At 45.1% G+C, this 18,275-nt stretch overlaps 2 protein-coding genes and 1 long non-coding RNA gene across 3 annotated transcripts in view; 2 read left to right on the forward strand and 1 right to left on the reverse strand.

Annotated features, from left to right (window-relative positions):
* The window catches only part of LOC132524219 (uncharacterized), a 29,677-nt gene extending 17,324 nt beyond the window's left edge, over positions 1-12,353 (forward strand). Inside the window, exons 2-3 of the long non-coding RNA XR_009541826.1 lie at positions 4,013-4,224; positions 12,163-12,353. This is a non-coding gene — a long non-coding RNA (uncharacterized LOC132524219). The remainder of the gene's footprint in view (positions 1-4,012; positions 4,225-12,162) is intronic.
* LOC132524218 (thymosin beta-10-like) lies at positions 2,340-2,708 on the reverse strand. The gene has a single exon (XM_060156055.1). The coding sequence runs from the start codon at positions 2,694-2,696 to the stop codon at positions 2,586-2,588; it is 111 nt and encodes a 36-aa protein (XP_060012038.1). The 5' UTR covers positions 2,697-2,708; the 3' UTR covers positions 2,340-2,585.
* Positions 12,354-13,987: 1,634 nt separating the features above from the next.
* The window catches only part of OSBPL3 (oxysterol binding protein like 3), a 201,347-nt gene continuing 197,059 nt past the window's right edge, over positions 13,988-18,275 (forward strand). The window contains exon 1 of the mRNA XM_060156982.1: positions 13,988-14,201. The gene's annotated coding sequence lies outside the window, so the exon portion shown is untranslated. The remainder of the gene's footprint in view (positions 14,202-18,275) is intronic.

Genomic DNA, 18,275 nt, shown 5'->3' on the forward strand with positions numbered 1-18,275 from the left:
CTTATAAATTGGGGTTAGTAATACTTCCTGCCTGCCCCACAGGATTGCCCTGTGAAAGCACTTTAAAAGGTGTTTGAGGATACATGTTCTAAAGGATGACGCAGAGTATATGGGAGGTATGGGCCCAGCTATGGGCCCTTAGCTGGCTGGAGGCTTTATAGCCTCTTCTTTGAGTCGAAGAATTAGAAAGGAAATTAGTTCACATACACTTCCTCTAGGCTTTAACATAGCTGCAGTTTTTGCTTTTGATACTGTTACCGAACCATGTCAGCCTGACACACAGCAAGCCAAACGCTGAGACACCAAAGTTTCCAGCCCAGAAAGAGTTTATTCACAAGGCAGCCAAGTGAGGAGACAGGAGAACAAGTCTCAGATCCGCCTCCCTGAAGGCAGGGGATTGGGATATTTTAGGGATAAGCAGGTGGTCTTAGGCTGGGGAAAGGTGATTGGAGGCAGGTTAAAAGGTGAGGTAATTGATGTTCCGTGCACATGCATCTGGGTTACATGTTTCTGCATATTCAAAATGGAGGCGCTTAGCATGATCTGTGAGTGGAGTTTTCCAGCCCTCTGACATCAAAAGGCCATTCACTGGACATCTGCACAGGCCCAGGTTTAGGGTCGGTGGTCCCAACCAGCCCCCAGCCAGCCTGCAGTGGGCAGGAGCAGACTCCAAATTCCTATAAAACCCCTGGGCTGCGTAAAGCTGGGAAGGGATGCAATTAAAGAGAGGAAAAAAAGAAAAAGAAAACCCAAACCTTAATCAATGAAGATATTTTTACAAGCAAAAGGGTTTTAATAATCTGTTCCCTTATCAGTTGTTCTGTAAGACAAATTCAAGCATTTCTATTAGTTATAAGCTTCTGTTAACTATAGGGCATGGTTTCAATGCTAAACTGCAAAACACAGTGCTACTCAGGTATTTGCAGTAAACTGGAAAGTGGCTATTAGAATTTAGGGAAAATGGTCAAGTAGAAAGGCCTTTAGTGAATGCAATTTTTAAAACACAGTGATCACAGTGATCACTACAAGGTTTAATTAACTGTTGTTGAATTTGTAAAGAAAAAAAAATGTTACCTGCCGTTCCAGTTCTACAAGGATCAAGCCATCAGCCACTGCAGTTGCCCACTGACAGTGCACTCTGAGGGAAATACAGGATGGAGAAAAACAGCAAACTTTCTGTGCTTTGGATATACCGCCCCTTAGGTATTTAAGATGAATATCTATGGAAGAATTTCAAGTGACCCCAGATTGTTGCATCTTCCCATACATAGAAAAGCACTAAAATCATTAACTTGAGCTATCTCTCTTCTTTGTGATTAGCAATACTCTTTTGACGCTTGACTACATGTTTTTCCCCAACAAAAAGGTTCATATATCTCCTGGCTCCTCCCTTTACCTCTTGGAGTTCCTCTGAGCTATCTGAGAGGCTGTCTCTCAGGCTATAGTCCTCAATAAAGTCCCCAAATAAAACTTAACTCATAACTTTTACATTGTGTGATTTTCCTTGTCAACACATTTCATTACCAGTATGTCATTTGTCATTACCAGTATATTATTTGTCCCAGTCCTGTAGGTGGTTGAGTTTCTAGCTCATTGTAGTACTGAGGTCTGATTTCCAGCACTTCTGTCATCTTTAAGGGGTGTTAGTTAGTCTGCGCAAACTCTTAGCACATAAACAAGTGCTCTTTATTAAATCCTCTTTGATGATTACAGTTACTATAGAACTCCTCTTCACCGACCCCTCCCTCCAGAAAAATTACAAGCACTTGAAAATTAGAGTCTAAATTTTTTTTTTTGTCTAAGCATGTTCTGAATACTGGGTTTGTGTTAGGCTTTATTAACACTTGGTCTTCAGGCTATAAAACCTTTCACCTCAAGCGTCCTCACTCTTCTAACAGCATCGATTGAATGGACAGAGAGGAGGAGACATCTTCCTAAAAAACAATCGTCTTCAAGGTTTGAAATCTTGTGACCAAAGTCATGGTTATAAAAGTCAGAAGGGGCCAGGTTTCTGTGAACTCATCTTTGCTCTGGGTTAGAATTTAATGGGGTGTTTTTTGTTTGTTTTTTTGCTTTTGTTTTTGTTTTGCCATGCCACGAGGTGTGTTTTTTGTTGTTGTTGTTTTTGGGTGTTTTTTTTGCGGTACGCGGGCCTCTCACTGTCGTGGCCTCTCCCGTCGCGGAGCACAGGCTCCGAACGCGCAGGCTCAGCGGCCATGGCTCACGGACCCAGCCGCTCCGCGGCATGTGGGATCTTCCCGGACCGGGGCACGAACCCGTGTCCCGTGCATCGGCAGGTGGACTCTCAACCACTGCGCCACCAGGGAAGCCCTCACGAGGTGTGTTTTATTTTCATTAATCATACAAATAACTTTCTATAGTATTCCAGGGCAAACCAGAGAATTTGGCAGTCCCATTGGAGGGTCCCCTCAGAGACCTATGGGCTGGTGGCATCAGCAAGGAGTGCCTGGGTTCACAGTGCAGCTTGTCACTCATGTCCATCTTGCAGGTGGCTCTTCCTCCACATCACAGCTAGGGTCTCCAAGATGATGGGAGTGGAGGATCCTCCAGGTTCTTAGAAAATTTCACTCCGCTTGCTTCTCCTGCTCAGTGGTCTCTTTGGTCAGCAGGGTGTTCTTCTCCTGTGCCTCCGTCTTCTTCAGCTTGGCCTTATTGAAGCTGGTGATTTCCCCCATGTCCTGCTTATCTGCTATTTTCTTAAAACAATCCGAGAAGTTCTGCTCCAGGCCCACAGTCCCAGTGCTCCTACTCACGTTGCTGCAGCAAGAGACTAGAATTAATTGTGAAATCATTTTAAAAAGCTGTTGCAGACTTCTTATATCTTCATTCCTGAGCACAAACAAGCTCTAACCAACCAATCAACAGGTCTATGGATCTATTGTGTTTTAGTTTTTGGGGTTTCTTTAGACCTATTTTTAAAAGGTAAATACGTATTCACTCTTACGCTGGTTTGGACAATATAGACATGTTTGCTATTGATAAGAGGTTCTCCTTTCCTCTTCTGTTGTGTATTTTAAAGCCATCTGTTGTTCTCAATGCTGATTCCACATGAGAATCAGTAACATAATCAAAATATAATGACTCTGGGGCTTCCCTGTTGGTGCAGTGGTTGAGAGTCCGCCTGCCGATGCAGGGGACACGGGTTCGTGCCCCGGTCCGGGAAGATCCCACATGCCGTGGAGCAGCTGGGCCCGTGAGCCATGGCCACTGAGCCTGTGCGTCCGGAGCCTGTGCTCCGCAATGGGAGAGGCCGCAACAGTGAGAGGCCCGCGTACCGCAAATAGTAATAAATATATATATGTATATAATGACTCTAAAATTATTAATAATATATTTCTTTTTCTTCATACTAAGTCTTTGAAATCCAGCATGTATTTTATACATAAAGCACATCTCAACTCAGACCAGCCACATTTTAAGTGTTCAATAGCTCCGTGTGTCTAGTGTGACCATATCAGACAGCACAGATCTAGACCTAAGACTTCAAATGATTTTAAGAAAATGAAGACATAGGTGAGCAGTAAAAGCATGCAGAGTCTCATCTTGTCCTCAGGGTTGGGTAGGCAGCAAAATACAGATCCTGACTAAAATGTCAACTAGGCAAGGCAAATACCATGCATAAGTTGTAAACACTGGAGAAAAGAAAGTAGAACCAATCAAATAAAGGGCGGGAAGTGAAAAGAAAATTAAAGAAAATAAACAAGAAATCATGGCTGATAGTTTAAAATATTACAGTTGGTCCAAACTTTGGAATACTGTGCTAAAATTAAAAAGAATAAGGTAGGCAGTGTCTGATGGCCTCCCCGCAGTGATCTCTGCTTACTAGTGTTAATGCCCCTGTGTAATGCCTTCTCCTTGAGTTTGGCTGGATTCACGGACTCTCTCCTAATGAACAGAATACAACAGAATTGATGACATGTCACTTCCGAGATTAGGTTATGAAAAGGACTTGGTTTCTGTCTTGTGCACACTCTTGCTCATTCTCTCTTAGATCACTCACCCTTGGGAAAGCCGACTGCCGTGTCCTGAGGCAACCTTGCTGAGAGGTCCATGTGGCAAAGGACTGAGGCCTGCCAAAAACCACATGAATGAACTTAAAAGAAGATTCCCACCTTACTCCAGGTCAGGCATTCAGATGAGATCACAGCCTCAGCCAATAGCTTGACGCAGCCTCATGAGAGACTTTGAGCCAGAGTTGCCTAGGTAAGTTGCATCTGAAACTCATCCACAGAAACTGTGAGATAATAAATGTTTGTTACTTTAAGTTGGGGGATAATATGTTATGCAGCAATAGATAATGAACACAGTAGCTATATATTAACATTAAATATAAAAAACCCCAGTTGCTGTTTAGTACATGTAGAATGAACCCGTATGTAAAAAAATGCAAAAATTAAAATGTGTGAGAGGTAGACAGAATAAGATTTATTAATATATGATTATTCCTGTCTTTCCTTTCTCCTTTATTCTCCTTACATACACTAAAGTGAGTCTTTTCCTTCCTTACCCTTCTCTTAGATGCTAAATCAGAAGAGTATAAAGAGATCTGCCTGAAAGTAGGAAGGATTTAGTGAAAAATCAAGCTAGTGTACAGAATAAAGAACTGGAGGTTAAAGAGAAAAGAAAGGAGAAAAATATGCACAAATTGGGGCTTGACAAAGTTTTGTGATTTAGCATATCAGAGATCCTAGCGTGAAAAGTATAGTATGGGTTTGAACTGGGGCACTTTTAGGGTTTTCAAGAGATGGGTACAAGGATTGGAAATGCTTCTTCATTAATATTTTGTGGATGAACTACTTTCTTTGAATCTAATATTATTCAGAGACTGGGCTATGTGGAAAATAGAATTTAGTAGGGTTATGTATGTATATAGATAAATGTTGGTACATAAAACCTTATAAGGAAGCAGTGAAAGGCTTTCATTTTTCATTATTTGTTCTTCTGTATTTGAAATTTTAATAGCAAGCTATATTGATAAAAATCTGAAGAAGTTATTTCACTAAAACATCTGTGCGATGTTGCCAGTGCAAGACACACGTGATAAATTCTTAGCAACAGCTATGACACAGGTAGGAAATGGGTGCTGGTGGCCCCAGTGGTGACATGAGACAGAGAAAGAGAGAAGAAAAGATCGCACCATGGGTAACTGAGAAGCTTTGCAATGAATACATTCAGAACATCCTAGAATTCATTAGGAGGAACTTTGAGAGGTGTCGAAGATGAAGCAATTGTGGATTGTGGGAGAGTCAGAGAAATCCTGTTTTTCGACTGACTTGTGACCCAGTTTTAACCCTGGGATTGTGAAACCTGGGGGAATAAGTATGAAACCTCCATAAAATTATTGACAACTGTAATCATCCCCTAAACAATATTATGCAAAAGACTCTCAGAAAGTCAGGTCAGCTACTGGGTGCAGAGAAATGGGAATGCTCAAATACTGCTTGTGAGCAGTTACACAGGCAAAAACAACAAGTTTGTAGAGGGTAGTGTGGCTTTTAAAATACCTGAAGGAAAATAATTCTCTTTCTAAACGCCCACTCTCCCATTCCCCAAACATCTCAGTCACCCTTTGCCTGTGAAACATATGCAAACCCCCAGGAGCACTTAGTTTACTATGGTGCAGTAACTTTTGCTGAGTACCTTCCTCGAGTTTAGCACTGTGCCAAGGGATTCAAGCATCATACAGGATATATCCCCACCCATCAGTTCTTAAACTCTGGTCAAGGAGAGAAATCACACCCAGCAAACAGTGAGTGACAGCGTTGGGTGTACTGAGACTATCTCCTCACTGTCAAAATATAAGACTGCATGGTACAGGAAAACAGATAATAACTAGGCACCACATCATATAACATCAACTCGATGAGGATATTTGGGCATTTATAAACTTTTCCATTATAAAGATTACTATGGGGGTGGGGGGAGAAAGATTTAGGGACTTGCTTAAAATCAAACAGTGCCCTCCCTCCTCCTTCCTTCCTTCCTTCCTTCTCTTCCTTTCTTCCTCCCTCTATCCATCTATTCGTTTAATCAATGTTTATTTAGCGCTTACTATGTGTCAAGCTCTGTACTAGGTCCTGGGGATAAAAAGGTTAGCAAAAACTCTGGCCCTCAAATATCTTGGAGTGTGTAGGGGAGATAGATCAAATAATTATACAAAAATATGTAATTATAATTTTGATAATGTTATAAAGGTTAACAATATAGTGCTGTGAGACTATGTAACTTGACCATGGGATTCAAGTCTAGATTGACCCCAAATTCCCTGCTGCTCTTACTAACCACTCTTTGCCTTTTGCAAAGTAGCCAAACTACCATCCTAAAGATTGTATTGCTAATTCTGCTTCTGGAATTTCCTTTTCTTTGTTGAAGCTGCCATGGTAGTCCACTGTACTTGCATCACAGTTGTCACTGCTGGTGTGTAGCAGAACCATTTCAGGCTTGAGGTTCAGAGAGCCCCAGTTCCAAATGCTCATTTTGTCACTGTCTATCTCTGTGACATTGTGCAAGTCATTAGACCTCTCTGAGCCTCAGTTTTCCCAACCGTAAAATGGGAATAATGGTATATGTCAAGCACATGGGACTTAATATCCATGCAATAATTGACTATTATTATTATTAACAACTGAGAATGTTACTGCCTGTAAATCTGGACCCAGGGAAACTGGTCAGTTTGTCCAGAGTTAGAGCTGTACCTGATGCCTAAATTAGAATTTTATACCTTATGTTCATGGAATCTTTCTCAAGATTAGAAATAAGCGCTGTAGGGACTTCCCTGGTGGTCCACTGGTTAAGACTCCGTGCTTCCATTGTAGCGGGCACGGGTTTGATCCCTGGTCTGGGAACCAAGATCTTGCATGCCGCACAGCATGGCCAAAAAAAAAGAAAAGAAAGAAGCATTGTATGTTTTAAGACAGAAAAGCAATGGAACTATATGTCCACACAAAAAAAGATGGGACCTTCAGTGTTTATATTAATGGAGCTGTCATTTTCTGTTAAAGAAACACATTTGAGTAAGAAGCTTCCAGCCAGAGCACTTTAGTTATATGTTTTGGCAACAGTAAGGGTATGGTGTAGGGACTCTATGATTCTGGACAGCAGAATCAGGGTTTTGTTCCTGGAAAAGTAATGTTAGATTGTTTATCCATTTACATCCAGTAAGACTATTATCCGCTGATTGCAATTACAACCCCCTGGAGATATCTGGACATCACATCCGTTCTATTACATTCTTGGCTCCTTGCTACCCCCCCTTTTTTTTTTTGGCACCTCATCTTTATCCAGATGAGCAAATTGTTGCCAACCAGTGTACATTATTCTGATCAGTTCTTAGGAAGGAGGCTATGGGAGTACAAGAGTACATCCAATGAATGGCTGAGCGAGCCCTACACCCCCCAAACTGGAGGTTTGGAAGCCCCTTGATGTAAAGGATCGTATTGGGACTAAATCCTAATCCTGCTCAGCCACTCATTAGGTGGAAAACTTGAGCTGGTCACCAACTTCTCTGAACTTCAACTTCTATATCTTGGGCACATAGTAAGCACTTCTTTTTTTTTTTTTTTTTTTTTTGCGGTACGCGGGCCTGCCACTATTGTGGCCTCTCCCATCGCAGAGCACAGGCTCCGGACACGCAGGCTCAGCAGCCATGGCCCATGGGCCCAGCCGCTCCGCAGCACGTGGGATCCTCCCGGACCGGGGCACGAACCCGTGTCCCCTGCATCGGCACGTGGACTCTCAACCACTGCACCACCAGGGAGGCTCAGTAAGCACTTCTTAAGTGTTTTAGATATTAATCCTGTGCCATAGGTTTTATTCTCCCCATTTTTCATATGGGAAGACTGAGTGCTGTTCAGAGGGGTTAAGCTCAATGGCGTGTGTTTAGTTGATGATGCAACTAACGTTTAAACCAGGGTTTCTCATCCTCAGCACTACTGATGCTGTGGACCAAATAACTCTCTGTTGTGGTGGCTGTCTGTGCATTGAAGGATGTTTAGCAGCATCCCTGGGCTCTGCTCTCTCCCATTCCCAGCTGTGACAACCACAGTGTCTCTGGACATCATCCAGTGTCCTCAGGGAACAAAAAATGGTGTCTTGCACCAGGTGGAGAAGCACTGATTTAAACCCAGGGTCTTTCTGGCTCTAAAGCCTACAGTCATTCCACGACATGACATCACTCATAAATACCATTTGATTCCTCATTTTAAAAAGGAATTTAAACAAGGTTTTTGTTTAAAAAAACAATAATCACATATTATTTCCAGAGGTTGATTAAAGTGAAATCAGTATATCTTGTCATGTTTCCCTCTTTTCCTTTTTTTTTTTTTTGTCTTTTAATCTATTAGTAGTTACCACTTGACTTTTACTGACGCCCCCATCAGGTGCCCACTGATTTCATTGTTCCCCTTCCTCCATCATAATCCTCTTTGTACCTTCAGATGGCTTAAAGCTTTAGCTATTAAAAGTTTGTTGGTTGCTGTTGTTTAGGTTTGTCTTTTGGTTTTAAAACAGAACTCAATATTTTGGGTTAAAAGCATGGGTGCCCTACCAGCAGTTCTCAATGCTGGCTGTCCATTCAAATCCTCGGCAGTTTTTATAAATGAAAACTTCTGTGGGTTCTGATTCAGTTGGGAAGGGGAAAATGGGAGTTTTAAAAACTACTCAGCTGATTCTAACAGGCTAAAGTGCTGAGAAACTCTAAAAAGGCGGCAGGGTTTATTTGCTGCATTAGTAGTTCCTCTCAATCAGAATCACCAGAATTTGTTTAAACAAACGAAAAACAAAAAATATTTCTCAGAAGCAGAGATTAATTCATTCAGTAATTCTGGGGTTGGGCCCCAAACTCTTCATTTTAACAAGTGACTAAGGTGATTCTGATGGTGTGGTCCACAGACCAACTTGGAGAAACACTGTCAAGAGTTAGTTTGTTTGAGTCATACTCGGTTCTGCTTCATACAAGCCAAGTAACGAGGAAGAAGAAGTGAAACTTCTGAACCCCAGTATCCTAATCTGAAAAGTGAGGATGAAACAGAGCCCACCTTGCAGTTTCTTTGAGATCCAAGGAGACATTGCACAGGTGCAGAGCCTTGGGATGTGTTGGTGGTCATCTATATTATTAATGGGTTTAGAACCTTAGGCAATTTGATTATTATTCTTACTAAAGTTTGTTTTGGTTTGGTTGGTTGGTTGTTTTTTAAAGTTAAAGCTAACAGTATATGGGGCTTCCCTGGTGGCGCAGTGGTTCGGAGTCCGCCTGCCGATGCAGGGGACACGGGTTCGTGTCCCGGTCCGGGAAGATCCCACATGCCGCCGAGCGGCTGGGCCTGTGAGCCATGGCCGCTGAGCCTGCGCATCCGGAGCCTGTGCTCCGCAACGGGAGAGGCCACAGCAGTGAGAGGCCCACGTACCACAAAAAAAAAAAAAAAGCTAACAGTATAAACTATTTATAGATCACTTTTGGGTGGAGGGAGGGGTCCTTTGGAAAACACATATAGCGAAGTTGGTAGAGTTCTCGGGGGTGCCTGCCAGCCCACTTTGCACGCCGTGTCCACATCTGCCTCCCCTACTAGAGGGTAAGCTCCTGCACAGCACTTCTTCACCCACACTGCACCTAATCCTCTTCTCTGCCTTGTCAGTGCTCTGGGCACCTTGTTGAATTGAACGACTGGTTCTATTAGTTTGCTAGAGCTATTATAACAAATTACCACGAACAGAATGACTTAAATAACAAAAATTTATGGTTTCACGATTCTGGAGGCTAGACATCCAAGATCACTATGTTGGCAGGGTTGATTCCTGCTGAGAGCTGTGAGGAAGAGTCTGTTTCATGTCTGTCTCCTCGCTTCTGGTGGTTTGCTGGCAATCTCTACTGTTCCTTGCCTTGTAGAAGCATCACCCCGATTTGTGCCTTAATCTTTTTGTTCCTTTTTTTATAAAATATATACCTTATGTATAAGGTATATGTATGCCTTATGCTCCCACAGTATAATGTGCTAAAAACTGGTTCTGTCAATGCTGTCAGTCTGTCAATAAAGTCAGTCTGTTGTCATTAAAGTTCAGCAATTTTCCTCTAGAACATTCCAGAAATTTTAAACATCTGATAAAAAATGACTGTTAGAATGAACTGTGACCTTTAGTTGCACTGATAGTTTCCACTTAAACTAAGCAGGAGCTGTGTCTGATTGAGGAAGCCTAATGATGTTGCAACTTGATTGTAATAAATAATAATTTTTGATTGAAAAGTTAAAAATGTCAACAAAGACACGCAGAAGTGACTCTCTGCTCCTAATTCCCAAAATAATTTCTCCCTTCTCTGAACACACTTTTGGTACCTCTCTTAGGACATTTTCTGTTTTTTAGCTTGTATTGTAGTTATTTATATCCATGTCTGGTCTGCCCAATATATGAAACTGTAAAAAGGTTGAGGGCAGGGACACCCACTGATTCAACTTTGGATCTCTTAAAATGCCGGCTCTCAATGATCCCTTACATAAAGGAGGAGTCTCTCTCTATTTAATGAAGGAATTGGTGAATTCATGTGCATTCCTCAGTCATGAGGACTAACACTTTTGAGAGAATGCTTACAAGGTGTTCCTATGCAACTAAATACTTTGATCCATTTTCCAGATAAAAGCAAAGGAGAACAAAAATGAATTAAGGGTATACAGGATGGCGGTTTACATTACCGCTTCAGACAAGTGTTTGCTCCACAAGTGGTAGCAGTGGCAAAAGGGAACACTTTAAGAGGGTAGGAGACCCAACCTCTAATCACTCATAGGCTGTATGATTATAGTCAAGATACTGGAACTCTCTCCCCTTCCTTCATAAAAGGCATTGATGAGGTGATAATTCCTTCTCATCACATTTGTCTTGTAGTTACCATTCAAGAAGATTGATGCTCTAATCTTATGACGATTTAAGATCCTATTCTTAAAATGGCTTGAAGTTTACGTAGCTTCAGCATGGTGATTCAGCATCACCTGAATCACCTGCTGACCTTGCTCTATCAGTAGCTGCTTCCTAAAACATTGTGTTAAGAAGGATTCTGAGGGCTTATTTACCTTATTTAGGCTAAGCGGAAGCGACAGCCTTGACTTCATTGTGATGTCTGGCATGAGGCAGGGAGGGGAGTATCAGTAAATAAGCCATGTCATCTCTGATCTAGTCCAACGCCTTCACTCCACAGGAAGAAAATGAGAATAGAAGCTCATGTCTTAAGTTTACCATATTCCAGGCATTATCCAAATTGCTTTCATATGCACACATTCATCTAATCCTTAGCCAGTCTTAAGAAGTTAGCATTATTATGATTTCTGTTTTGAAGATGAGGTTTATGGGAGCAAAATTTGCCTGAGGTTTACATTCTGGAAATCCATATCTTTAAGCACTTCCTTATACTGCCTCCTAATCTGTGGGCACTTACTATGTGCTAGGCTAATGGTACTCAGCCAGGAGTGGTTTTGCCCTCCAGGGGACATCTGGCAATGTCTGGAAAATTTTTGGTTGTGGGAGGAGAGGGGGTTCCTTGAATTTAGTGGGTAGAGGCCAGAGATGCTGCTAACCACACAGTACAGCGCCCCGCAACAAAGAAGTATTTGGCCCCAAATGTCAGTAGTGCTGAGACTGAGAACTCTGAGTTAAGCCACGTGAAAGTCATTTTTCAGACTGAGGATGAAACTCTTCCTGGAGCCCAATACATACAATTACTGCCTCTCTTTTGCAGAAAAAGAAAGGTGCTCTCAGAATCAAGAAGTGGTCATCATAAGACAGGAACCCAGGTAGTCAGATTCTAGAGGCCTCCATTAAACTCCTTTATCATCATCTTCCTCTACTATGAAAACACGTCAACTCTTTTAACACCTACTCACCTATTACGAATTTCAGAAGCTAGGAACATTCAGCCAAGTGTGAACAATCTCCACCGTGGTGTGTGTTTCTCTAAAGATAAGAAGTATTTGTTCCAACAGTTCCAAGAGGGTCTTTAGAAGCTCTTACTATAGAACCACTGATCTCGCTGGAGTAGACATTCAGATCCTTGCTTTAGAGAGAAAGAAGAGAAAGCTAATTTTAGGACATAACAATCTTTTTCAAGAATAATTAGCTCTGTGTTGTATTCAACTTTAATTTTTTCCCTTTTGTTTTTAGGAGCTGGTGAGCCTGGAAGCTTATTTAGGAAGAGGAAATGAAACTGAAAAGACACAGTAAGATTCCTCTTTTTCTTGGAAGCAAGGCACGATATGAATAATTCTCATGCTGTCCAATTAACTGCCTCAAGTACAAATAGAAAAAAAAATACACACTTGGTTATTTGGAAGAAATTGAAGAAAAAGCGAAGAACGGGATGGTAGTTTCAACAATAAAGCCCTATACAAATAACTTCCTTTCGGATTTAAGGCTTGTCTCCCGCAGAAAAAGCAATGCTCATGAAACAGGGTGAGGGTGGGTGATGGAGAAAGTTAAGGAAATAAAGAGAAATAAAAGAGCTTGAAGCGGGGGGGGGGGTCGCGGGGGGGGAATTGAGCTTCTCCTTCTGAGAGGAATTACCGAAAAACGGAAGGAGGGCTGGAAAACAACGGGCGTGGGCAGGGTGACTGCATGAGTTCAGAATGAATGGTCCGGGCGCCCGCCAGAAGCTTTCATCCGCCGGGCGTTGGTCGGGTGCAGGGGGATGATTTAAGAACCTCCAAATCACTGGATTTTAAATCTTCTCCAATAAGGTTTTCCGAGTGCCAGCGCGGGCAGCATAACGGTGGGTTTGTTCGGCAGCTTGTCGGGGTCCTCCCGCCCTCGCTCGTCGCCTGCCAGGTCCAAGACAGACAATCCCAGACATTCCGCGACCCCAGAAAGCGGAGAACCGAGCGCGAAGAATGAAATGCGGATAGCGTGGCTCCGGCAAGAACCTCAGAAACCTTATTTGGGGTCGTCTAGGAGGCTGGAAATGTGTCGAGTGCCGCAGGTGGTGGGCGGCACTGGAATTTAATATTCTGGAGCCCCTACACTGCGACAGGCAGCGCGCCTAGAGAGCCACACTCAAGGTCTAGCTCGGTGAGGTAGGTTAGAAGGATCTTCAGCGAGGTTACACCTTGCATTTGCCGCTCCCTCTGCCTGGAACGCTCTTTCCGATACGTCTGTGGTAGCTCCCCGGTTTAGGAGCTTTAGGGTGGGTTTTCTCGTCTATCATGGAGCTCCTGCATTTTAATTGTAACTGTGATGCTTTCTCTCCCCTCCCCTTCGCACATGAACTGCGTACAATAAACAACCACGCTCCCCTCATGTCTCCTCCTGGGACCCAGCACCAATCTGCATCACTGCCTCTGGATGTCGGGGTCACAGCCTCCCGCCGGATCCCATGGGGATTCTGTCCTTCGTCATCCCGTGCCTGCAATCCTCCCTTCTCCACGTGATTTTTTCCTTTCTCTATCCCTTTGCCTCGGTCTGAGTTCCTCAAGAGGTCGAATCCTCTTTGCCTGTTCGCCCAGTGTGTCCTCTGAAACCGTGTCCTTTAACCAGCCTCTCACGCGCCGCCCTCTCTTCTTCCTCCCTCCCTGGCCCGGAAACGCCGCTCCACGAACATTTACTGAGTGTCAAGGGCACGCATATAGCGCGCTGGGCCGCCGGGAACTCCTACCCCCGCCCAAAGGCAACTCTCACCTCCCTCCACCCCTCGCACCCGTCGGGAACTCGGCTTCCCACCTCCCCTGACTGCGTCATGGAATCGGTGCTTTTTCCAGGTGCATGGCTCCACCTCCTTCCCCAGAGACGACTCCTGGTTGGTGGGAGTGTGGGTCACTCTGCCGTCCCTCCCGCCCTCCCCGCGTGGCCCCGCCCCAGAGCGGGCTCTGGCTCCTCCTCCTCGCTCACGCCCCTAGCTCCCCACTCCAGCTAATCGCCTGGAGGCGCGCGCGGAGAAGTTCTGGGCAAAGTACTGGGAACTGGGTGAGCGATAGCAGCGCACGCGAGCCGGGCGGAACAAGGGGAGCCGAGAGCCAGGCGGCCAGTGCGCGGCGCAGGTTCTGACCCGGGCGGCCGTAGGCGAGTAGCCCTCCCCGCCCCTGTCTCCTGCGGCTGGTGAGGGAACTATCAGCTGTGCGTTGCTGGGGGACCGAAGAAGCCGGGTTTGCCTCCTCCCGCGTGTGTGGACGACCCCCGGAGCTAGGCGGCGTCCGCGGCGGCAGAGTGTGCAGGTTAGAGTCGGGATGCCCGCCAGGATGGCGCTGGGGTGTGGTGGGGCCCCGGGCCGTGGCGCGGGCTCGGAAGGGCTGCGGTATGGGGGGTGCCGCCGGTCTCAGCAAGCCTGGAGTCTGCCTCCTGTCGCCGAGGAACAACCGGTCAGTGGGGGCAGCCCCGAGTCGCCCTCGGTGCCGGCCTCCCGGGAGTTAGGGCCCGAGTGCTGCCCGCCCTGGAGTGCTCTCCTGAGAGGCACGGTTTGGCCGGGATTGACGGCGAGAAGGCGCCGAGCCTGGGTCGGGGCACCGGAGGATGCGGCTCCGAGCGTTGTTCTGGGCAGCCGGGAGGCGCGGCGCCGGGGCGGGAGGCACAGGAAACCAGCTTGATTGGGCCGAGCGCGAGGCTTCACCACATCCGCGGGCTGGGGCGCGCCGGGGGCACCTGGGAGGCGCTGGCCTTGCAGGCTCCGGGCTCGCCCGCCTCCCCGCGCCCGGCCTGCTCCAGTCTCCGGCACCCAGGCTGCGGTCTGAGGGCACTTGTCCCTTCGGGCTTCCCAGCAGCCTGGGAAGGGTTTGCAGCTTCTGGAGTCACTAAAGGGCATTGTTCTAGATCGTCCAGATACTTCTTAGGTCAGGGCGCGCCTCCCTCTTTCGGTAATGCAGCTTGCCAGCCACCTTACGCACATTTGTACTCTCCCTCCTCCGTCTCACGAACTACCAGTCTCTTCTATAGTCAGGACTCTAAGATGAGGGGAGCTGTGAAGTTGTCGCTTTCGATGTGTCTGGGAATTGCGCTGAGGTGCATCTGACCAACGCCCCCCCCCCCCCCCCCCCCCGCCAACAATGTTGCCCTGACCCTCAGAGTTTGAGTACTGGGATGAGGGCATCTAGAAATGTTTTAAGCTGCAGCTGCAAAACAGATCCATCCATAGACAGGTAAAGGTGTAGGTCTAACTTTTGATCACCCACACTCTACCTCCAAGCATCATTCAAGGTGAGGCCCCCCTTCTGGCCCAAGGAGACCAGCTAGGCAGGCCTGGGGTGAAACGCACCCAAGCTAAATGACCATCCCCTCCACCAACATACTAGCACACCACCCTGTTTGGTATATAGTCTTATTAGCTAGGTATTTCTAACTAGATGGGAAATTGAGGCTCCAGCAGGTTAACCAGTTTTCCCAAGATTATCCTGACAGAACTAGAATTCCAGCTCATTTTCTCTCTATTGTGCTGGGCTGCTTCCAAGAAACTAAAATGTGGTTTCCACCATTACAGCCAGTAGACATTTAGCTTTATTTATAACAAAAGCTATTGCTTAACCAAAAGATTTTATCATTACTGAGATTTAGTTTCAATAATAGCCTAATAATTATGCTGTAAACCAGATACTACCAGGCTGCCATAGGCTGTATTCTTTCATCTTTGCCATCTTGATGGCAGTGCTGTGAGGTTATTTCCATTTTATAGATGAAGAAACTCCAGCCTAGGTTTGGGAATCTGCCCAGGGTCAGTAGTAGATTGCTGAGTTAGATTTTTACTAATAGTCTTTCTGAGTGTAAATCTTTAGCTCCTTCCACTAGACCCAAATTTCTCCTGCTCCCACTATTTAATTAGATGTTAACTCATTATGATAGAGTTCAATGTTACAGCATATTAAAACCACCTGAGGCTGAGCTATAAACTTTCCACTGCCAGTAAGAGTCTAGTTGTACTATTTTCTGAATTGTTGAGACTCTTACTGCCATTGATATTTGTGGATGAGTTTATGGTTTGTGGGCCTGGTAGATGAGGCACATTTAATGTAGGAGGAAAGGAAATTCTCCTTTCACCTGGATTTAAATTTACTTTCACATAAATCTAAAGAGAAATCTGATGGGTTTTACCCACTGTGGTAAATGAACTCTGAACACAGTAATGTTTTCTGCCTCTTAAGGAAAGTACTGGAAGACCAGCTAGTACCTCTGTTCCCATATGTAGAATGGAGAGTTAGAAACCACTACTAGTTCCAGAAGCTTCTGCAGCAACCTTTTGGCAAAATAACTACATTTCGACTCTTTGTTCTCTTGTAGTAAAACTGAGAGCAAGAAGTTAGCTAAGTATGTCATGGTTACCACCTGAAGAGCTAATGGCAAAAGAGAGGATGGGAAGAAATTAGAGATCCCTGTTTTCTTCTACTTCATTCCAGTTTTAGGGGTAGTATAATGTTTTTCCTTGCATGATGACCTGGATAATCCACGGTTTCATTTATACCGTGCCTCTTGGCAGTACTATATTTTCTTAATTGTTAATTCCATTTCAAGAGTTCTCCAGGACTTCCTTGGTGATGCAGTGGTTAAGAATCCGCCTGCCAATGCAAGGGACACGGGTTCGAGCCCTGGTCTGGGAAGATCCCACGTGCCGTGGAGCAACTAAGCCTGTGCGCCACAACTACTGAGCCTGCGCTCTAGATCCTGTGAGCCACAACTACTGAGCCCGTGCTCTAGAGCCTGCAAGCCACAACTACTGAGCCCACATGCCACAACTACTGAGCCCACATGCCACAGCTACTGAAGCCTGTGTGCCTAGAGCCCATGCTCCGCAACAAGAGAAGCCACCGCAATGAAGAGTAGCCCCCGCTCACCATAACTAGAGAAAGCCCCGTGCAGCAACGAAGACCCAGTGCAGCCAAAAATAAATATAAATAAATAAATAAATTTATAAAAAGAAAAAGAGTACTCCAGGGAGGGTTGGAGAATCCTTCGACCCAGGACGCCCACAGAAATAATGGAACTTTAGGGCACTGAGGAACATGGAGGCTGTTAAGTTGAAGGAGGCTTCAGAACTGAGAGTTGTTTATAGTTGCCTGTGAATTCCTTTCCTGTCTACATCTTTTTAAAAAATTAATTAATTAATTAATTAATTTTTTTTTTGGCTCTGTTGGGTCTTCGTTGCTGCGCGCGGGCTTTCTCTGGTTGCGGCGAGCGGGGGCTACTCTTCATTGCAGTGTGTGGGCTTCTCACTGTCGTGGCTTCTCTTGTTGTGGAGCATGGGCTCTAGGCACGCAGGCTCAGTAGTTATGGCTCATGGGCTCTAGAGCTCAGGCTCAGTAGTTGTGGCACATGGGCTTAGTTGCTCCGTGGCATGTGGGATCTTCTCAGACCAGGGCTCGAACCCGTGTCCCCTGCATTGGCAGGTGGATTCTTAACCACTGCACCACCAGGGAAGTCCCTCCTGTCTATATCTTATTCGTCAGCTTTTATCCCCCTTCTCTGGAAATGTCCTTCTTAACTTCCCAGTCACTACTGTTTAGACCATGTTTATACTCACCCCAGCTCGTATCTCTCCTCCCTCTTGTCTTTCACATCCATGCCTTCCAGTTGCCCCTGCAGCATCTTAGCTCAGAGTCTTAGGGACTTCTCTACTCTGTCCTAACATAGCTTACATTGTCTCCCTCAGCCCTGCCTTCATATCATAGTCAGGTAAATTCTCTAGATCCTGTCATTATATTGCTAAAAATTCTTGAGTGGCTTATATAGTTAATAATAATTATAATATTAATAACAGCAGCAGTAGCTGTTGACCTTCTTGTGCCAGGTACGGTCATGAGTACCTTACGTGGATTTAAAATTGTGTTTAATCCTCAGAGCAACAGCAAAGCAGGCACTGTTATTATACCCCCAATCTCTGGATGAGACCAGGAGAAGTTAAGTTTGTAACTACTTTACAACTAATACAAGGTGGAGTTGAGACTCAAACCCCTGGTCCTTTCTCTCCCCATTTAAGGTAGACCCCTTAGCCTAAAGTCAGGATCCGGCAGCCTGGGCTCAGTGTTTGCCTTCACCCATTGTTCCCCAGCCTGAACTGTATTCAGCAACAGGGCATTTTGCCTTTGCTCTTATACTGCTGTTGCCTAGAAAGCTCTTTCATTGCCTCTACCTGTGAAACCCCAGGTCTTTCAAGGCTGAACTCATAAACCAGTTCTGCCAGAATCATCTCTCTGAACTCAGTCTCTCATAGCATTAAAACACGCACACTCTTCAGCACTTTCTTTCATACCCACCCCACACATTCCTCCACCCCAGTGCCTCCTGGCCTAGTTATTTATTCAAATGTA

Source organism: Lagenorhynchus albirostris, chromosome 8 (assembly GCF_949774975.1).
Source record: "Lagenorhynchus albirostris chromosome 8, mLagAlb1.1, whole genome shotgun sequence".
Taxonomy (NCBI): Eukaryota; Metazoa; Chordata; class Mammalia; order Artiodactyla; family Delphinidae; genus Lagenorhynchus; species Lagenorhynchus albirostris.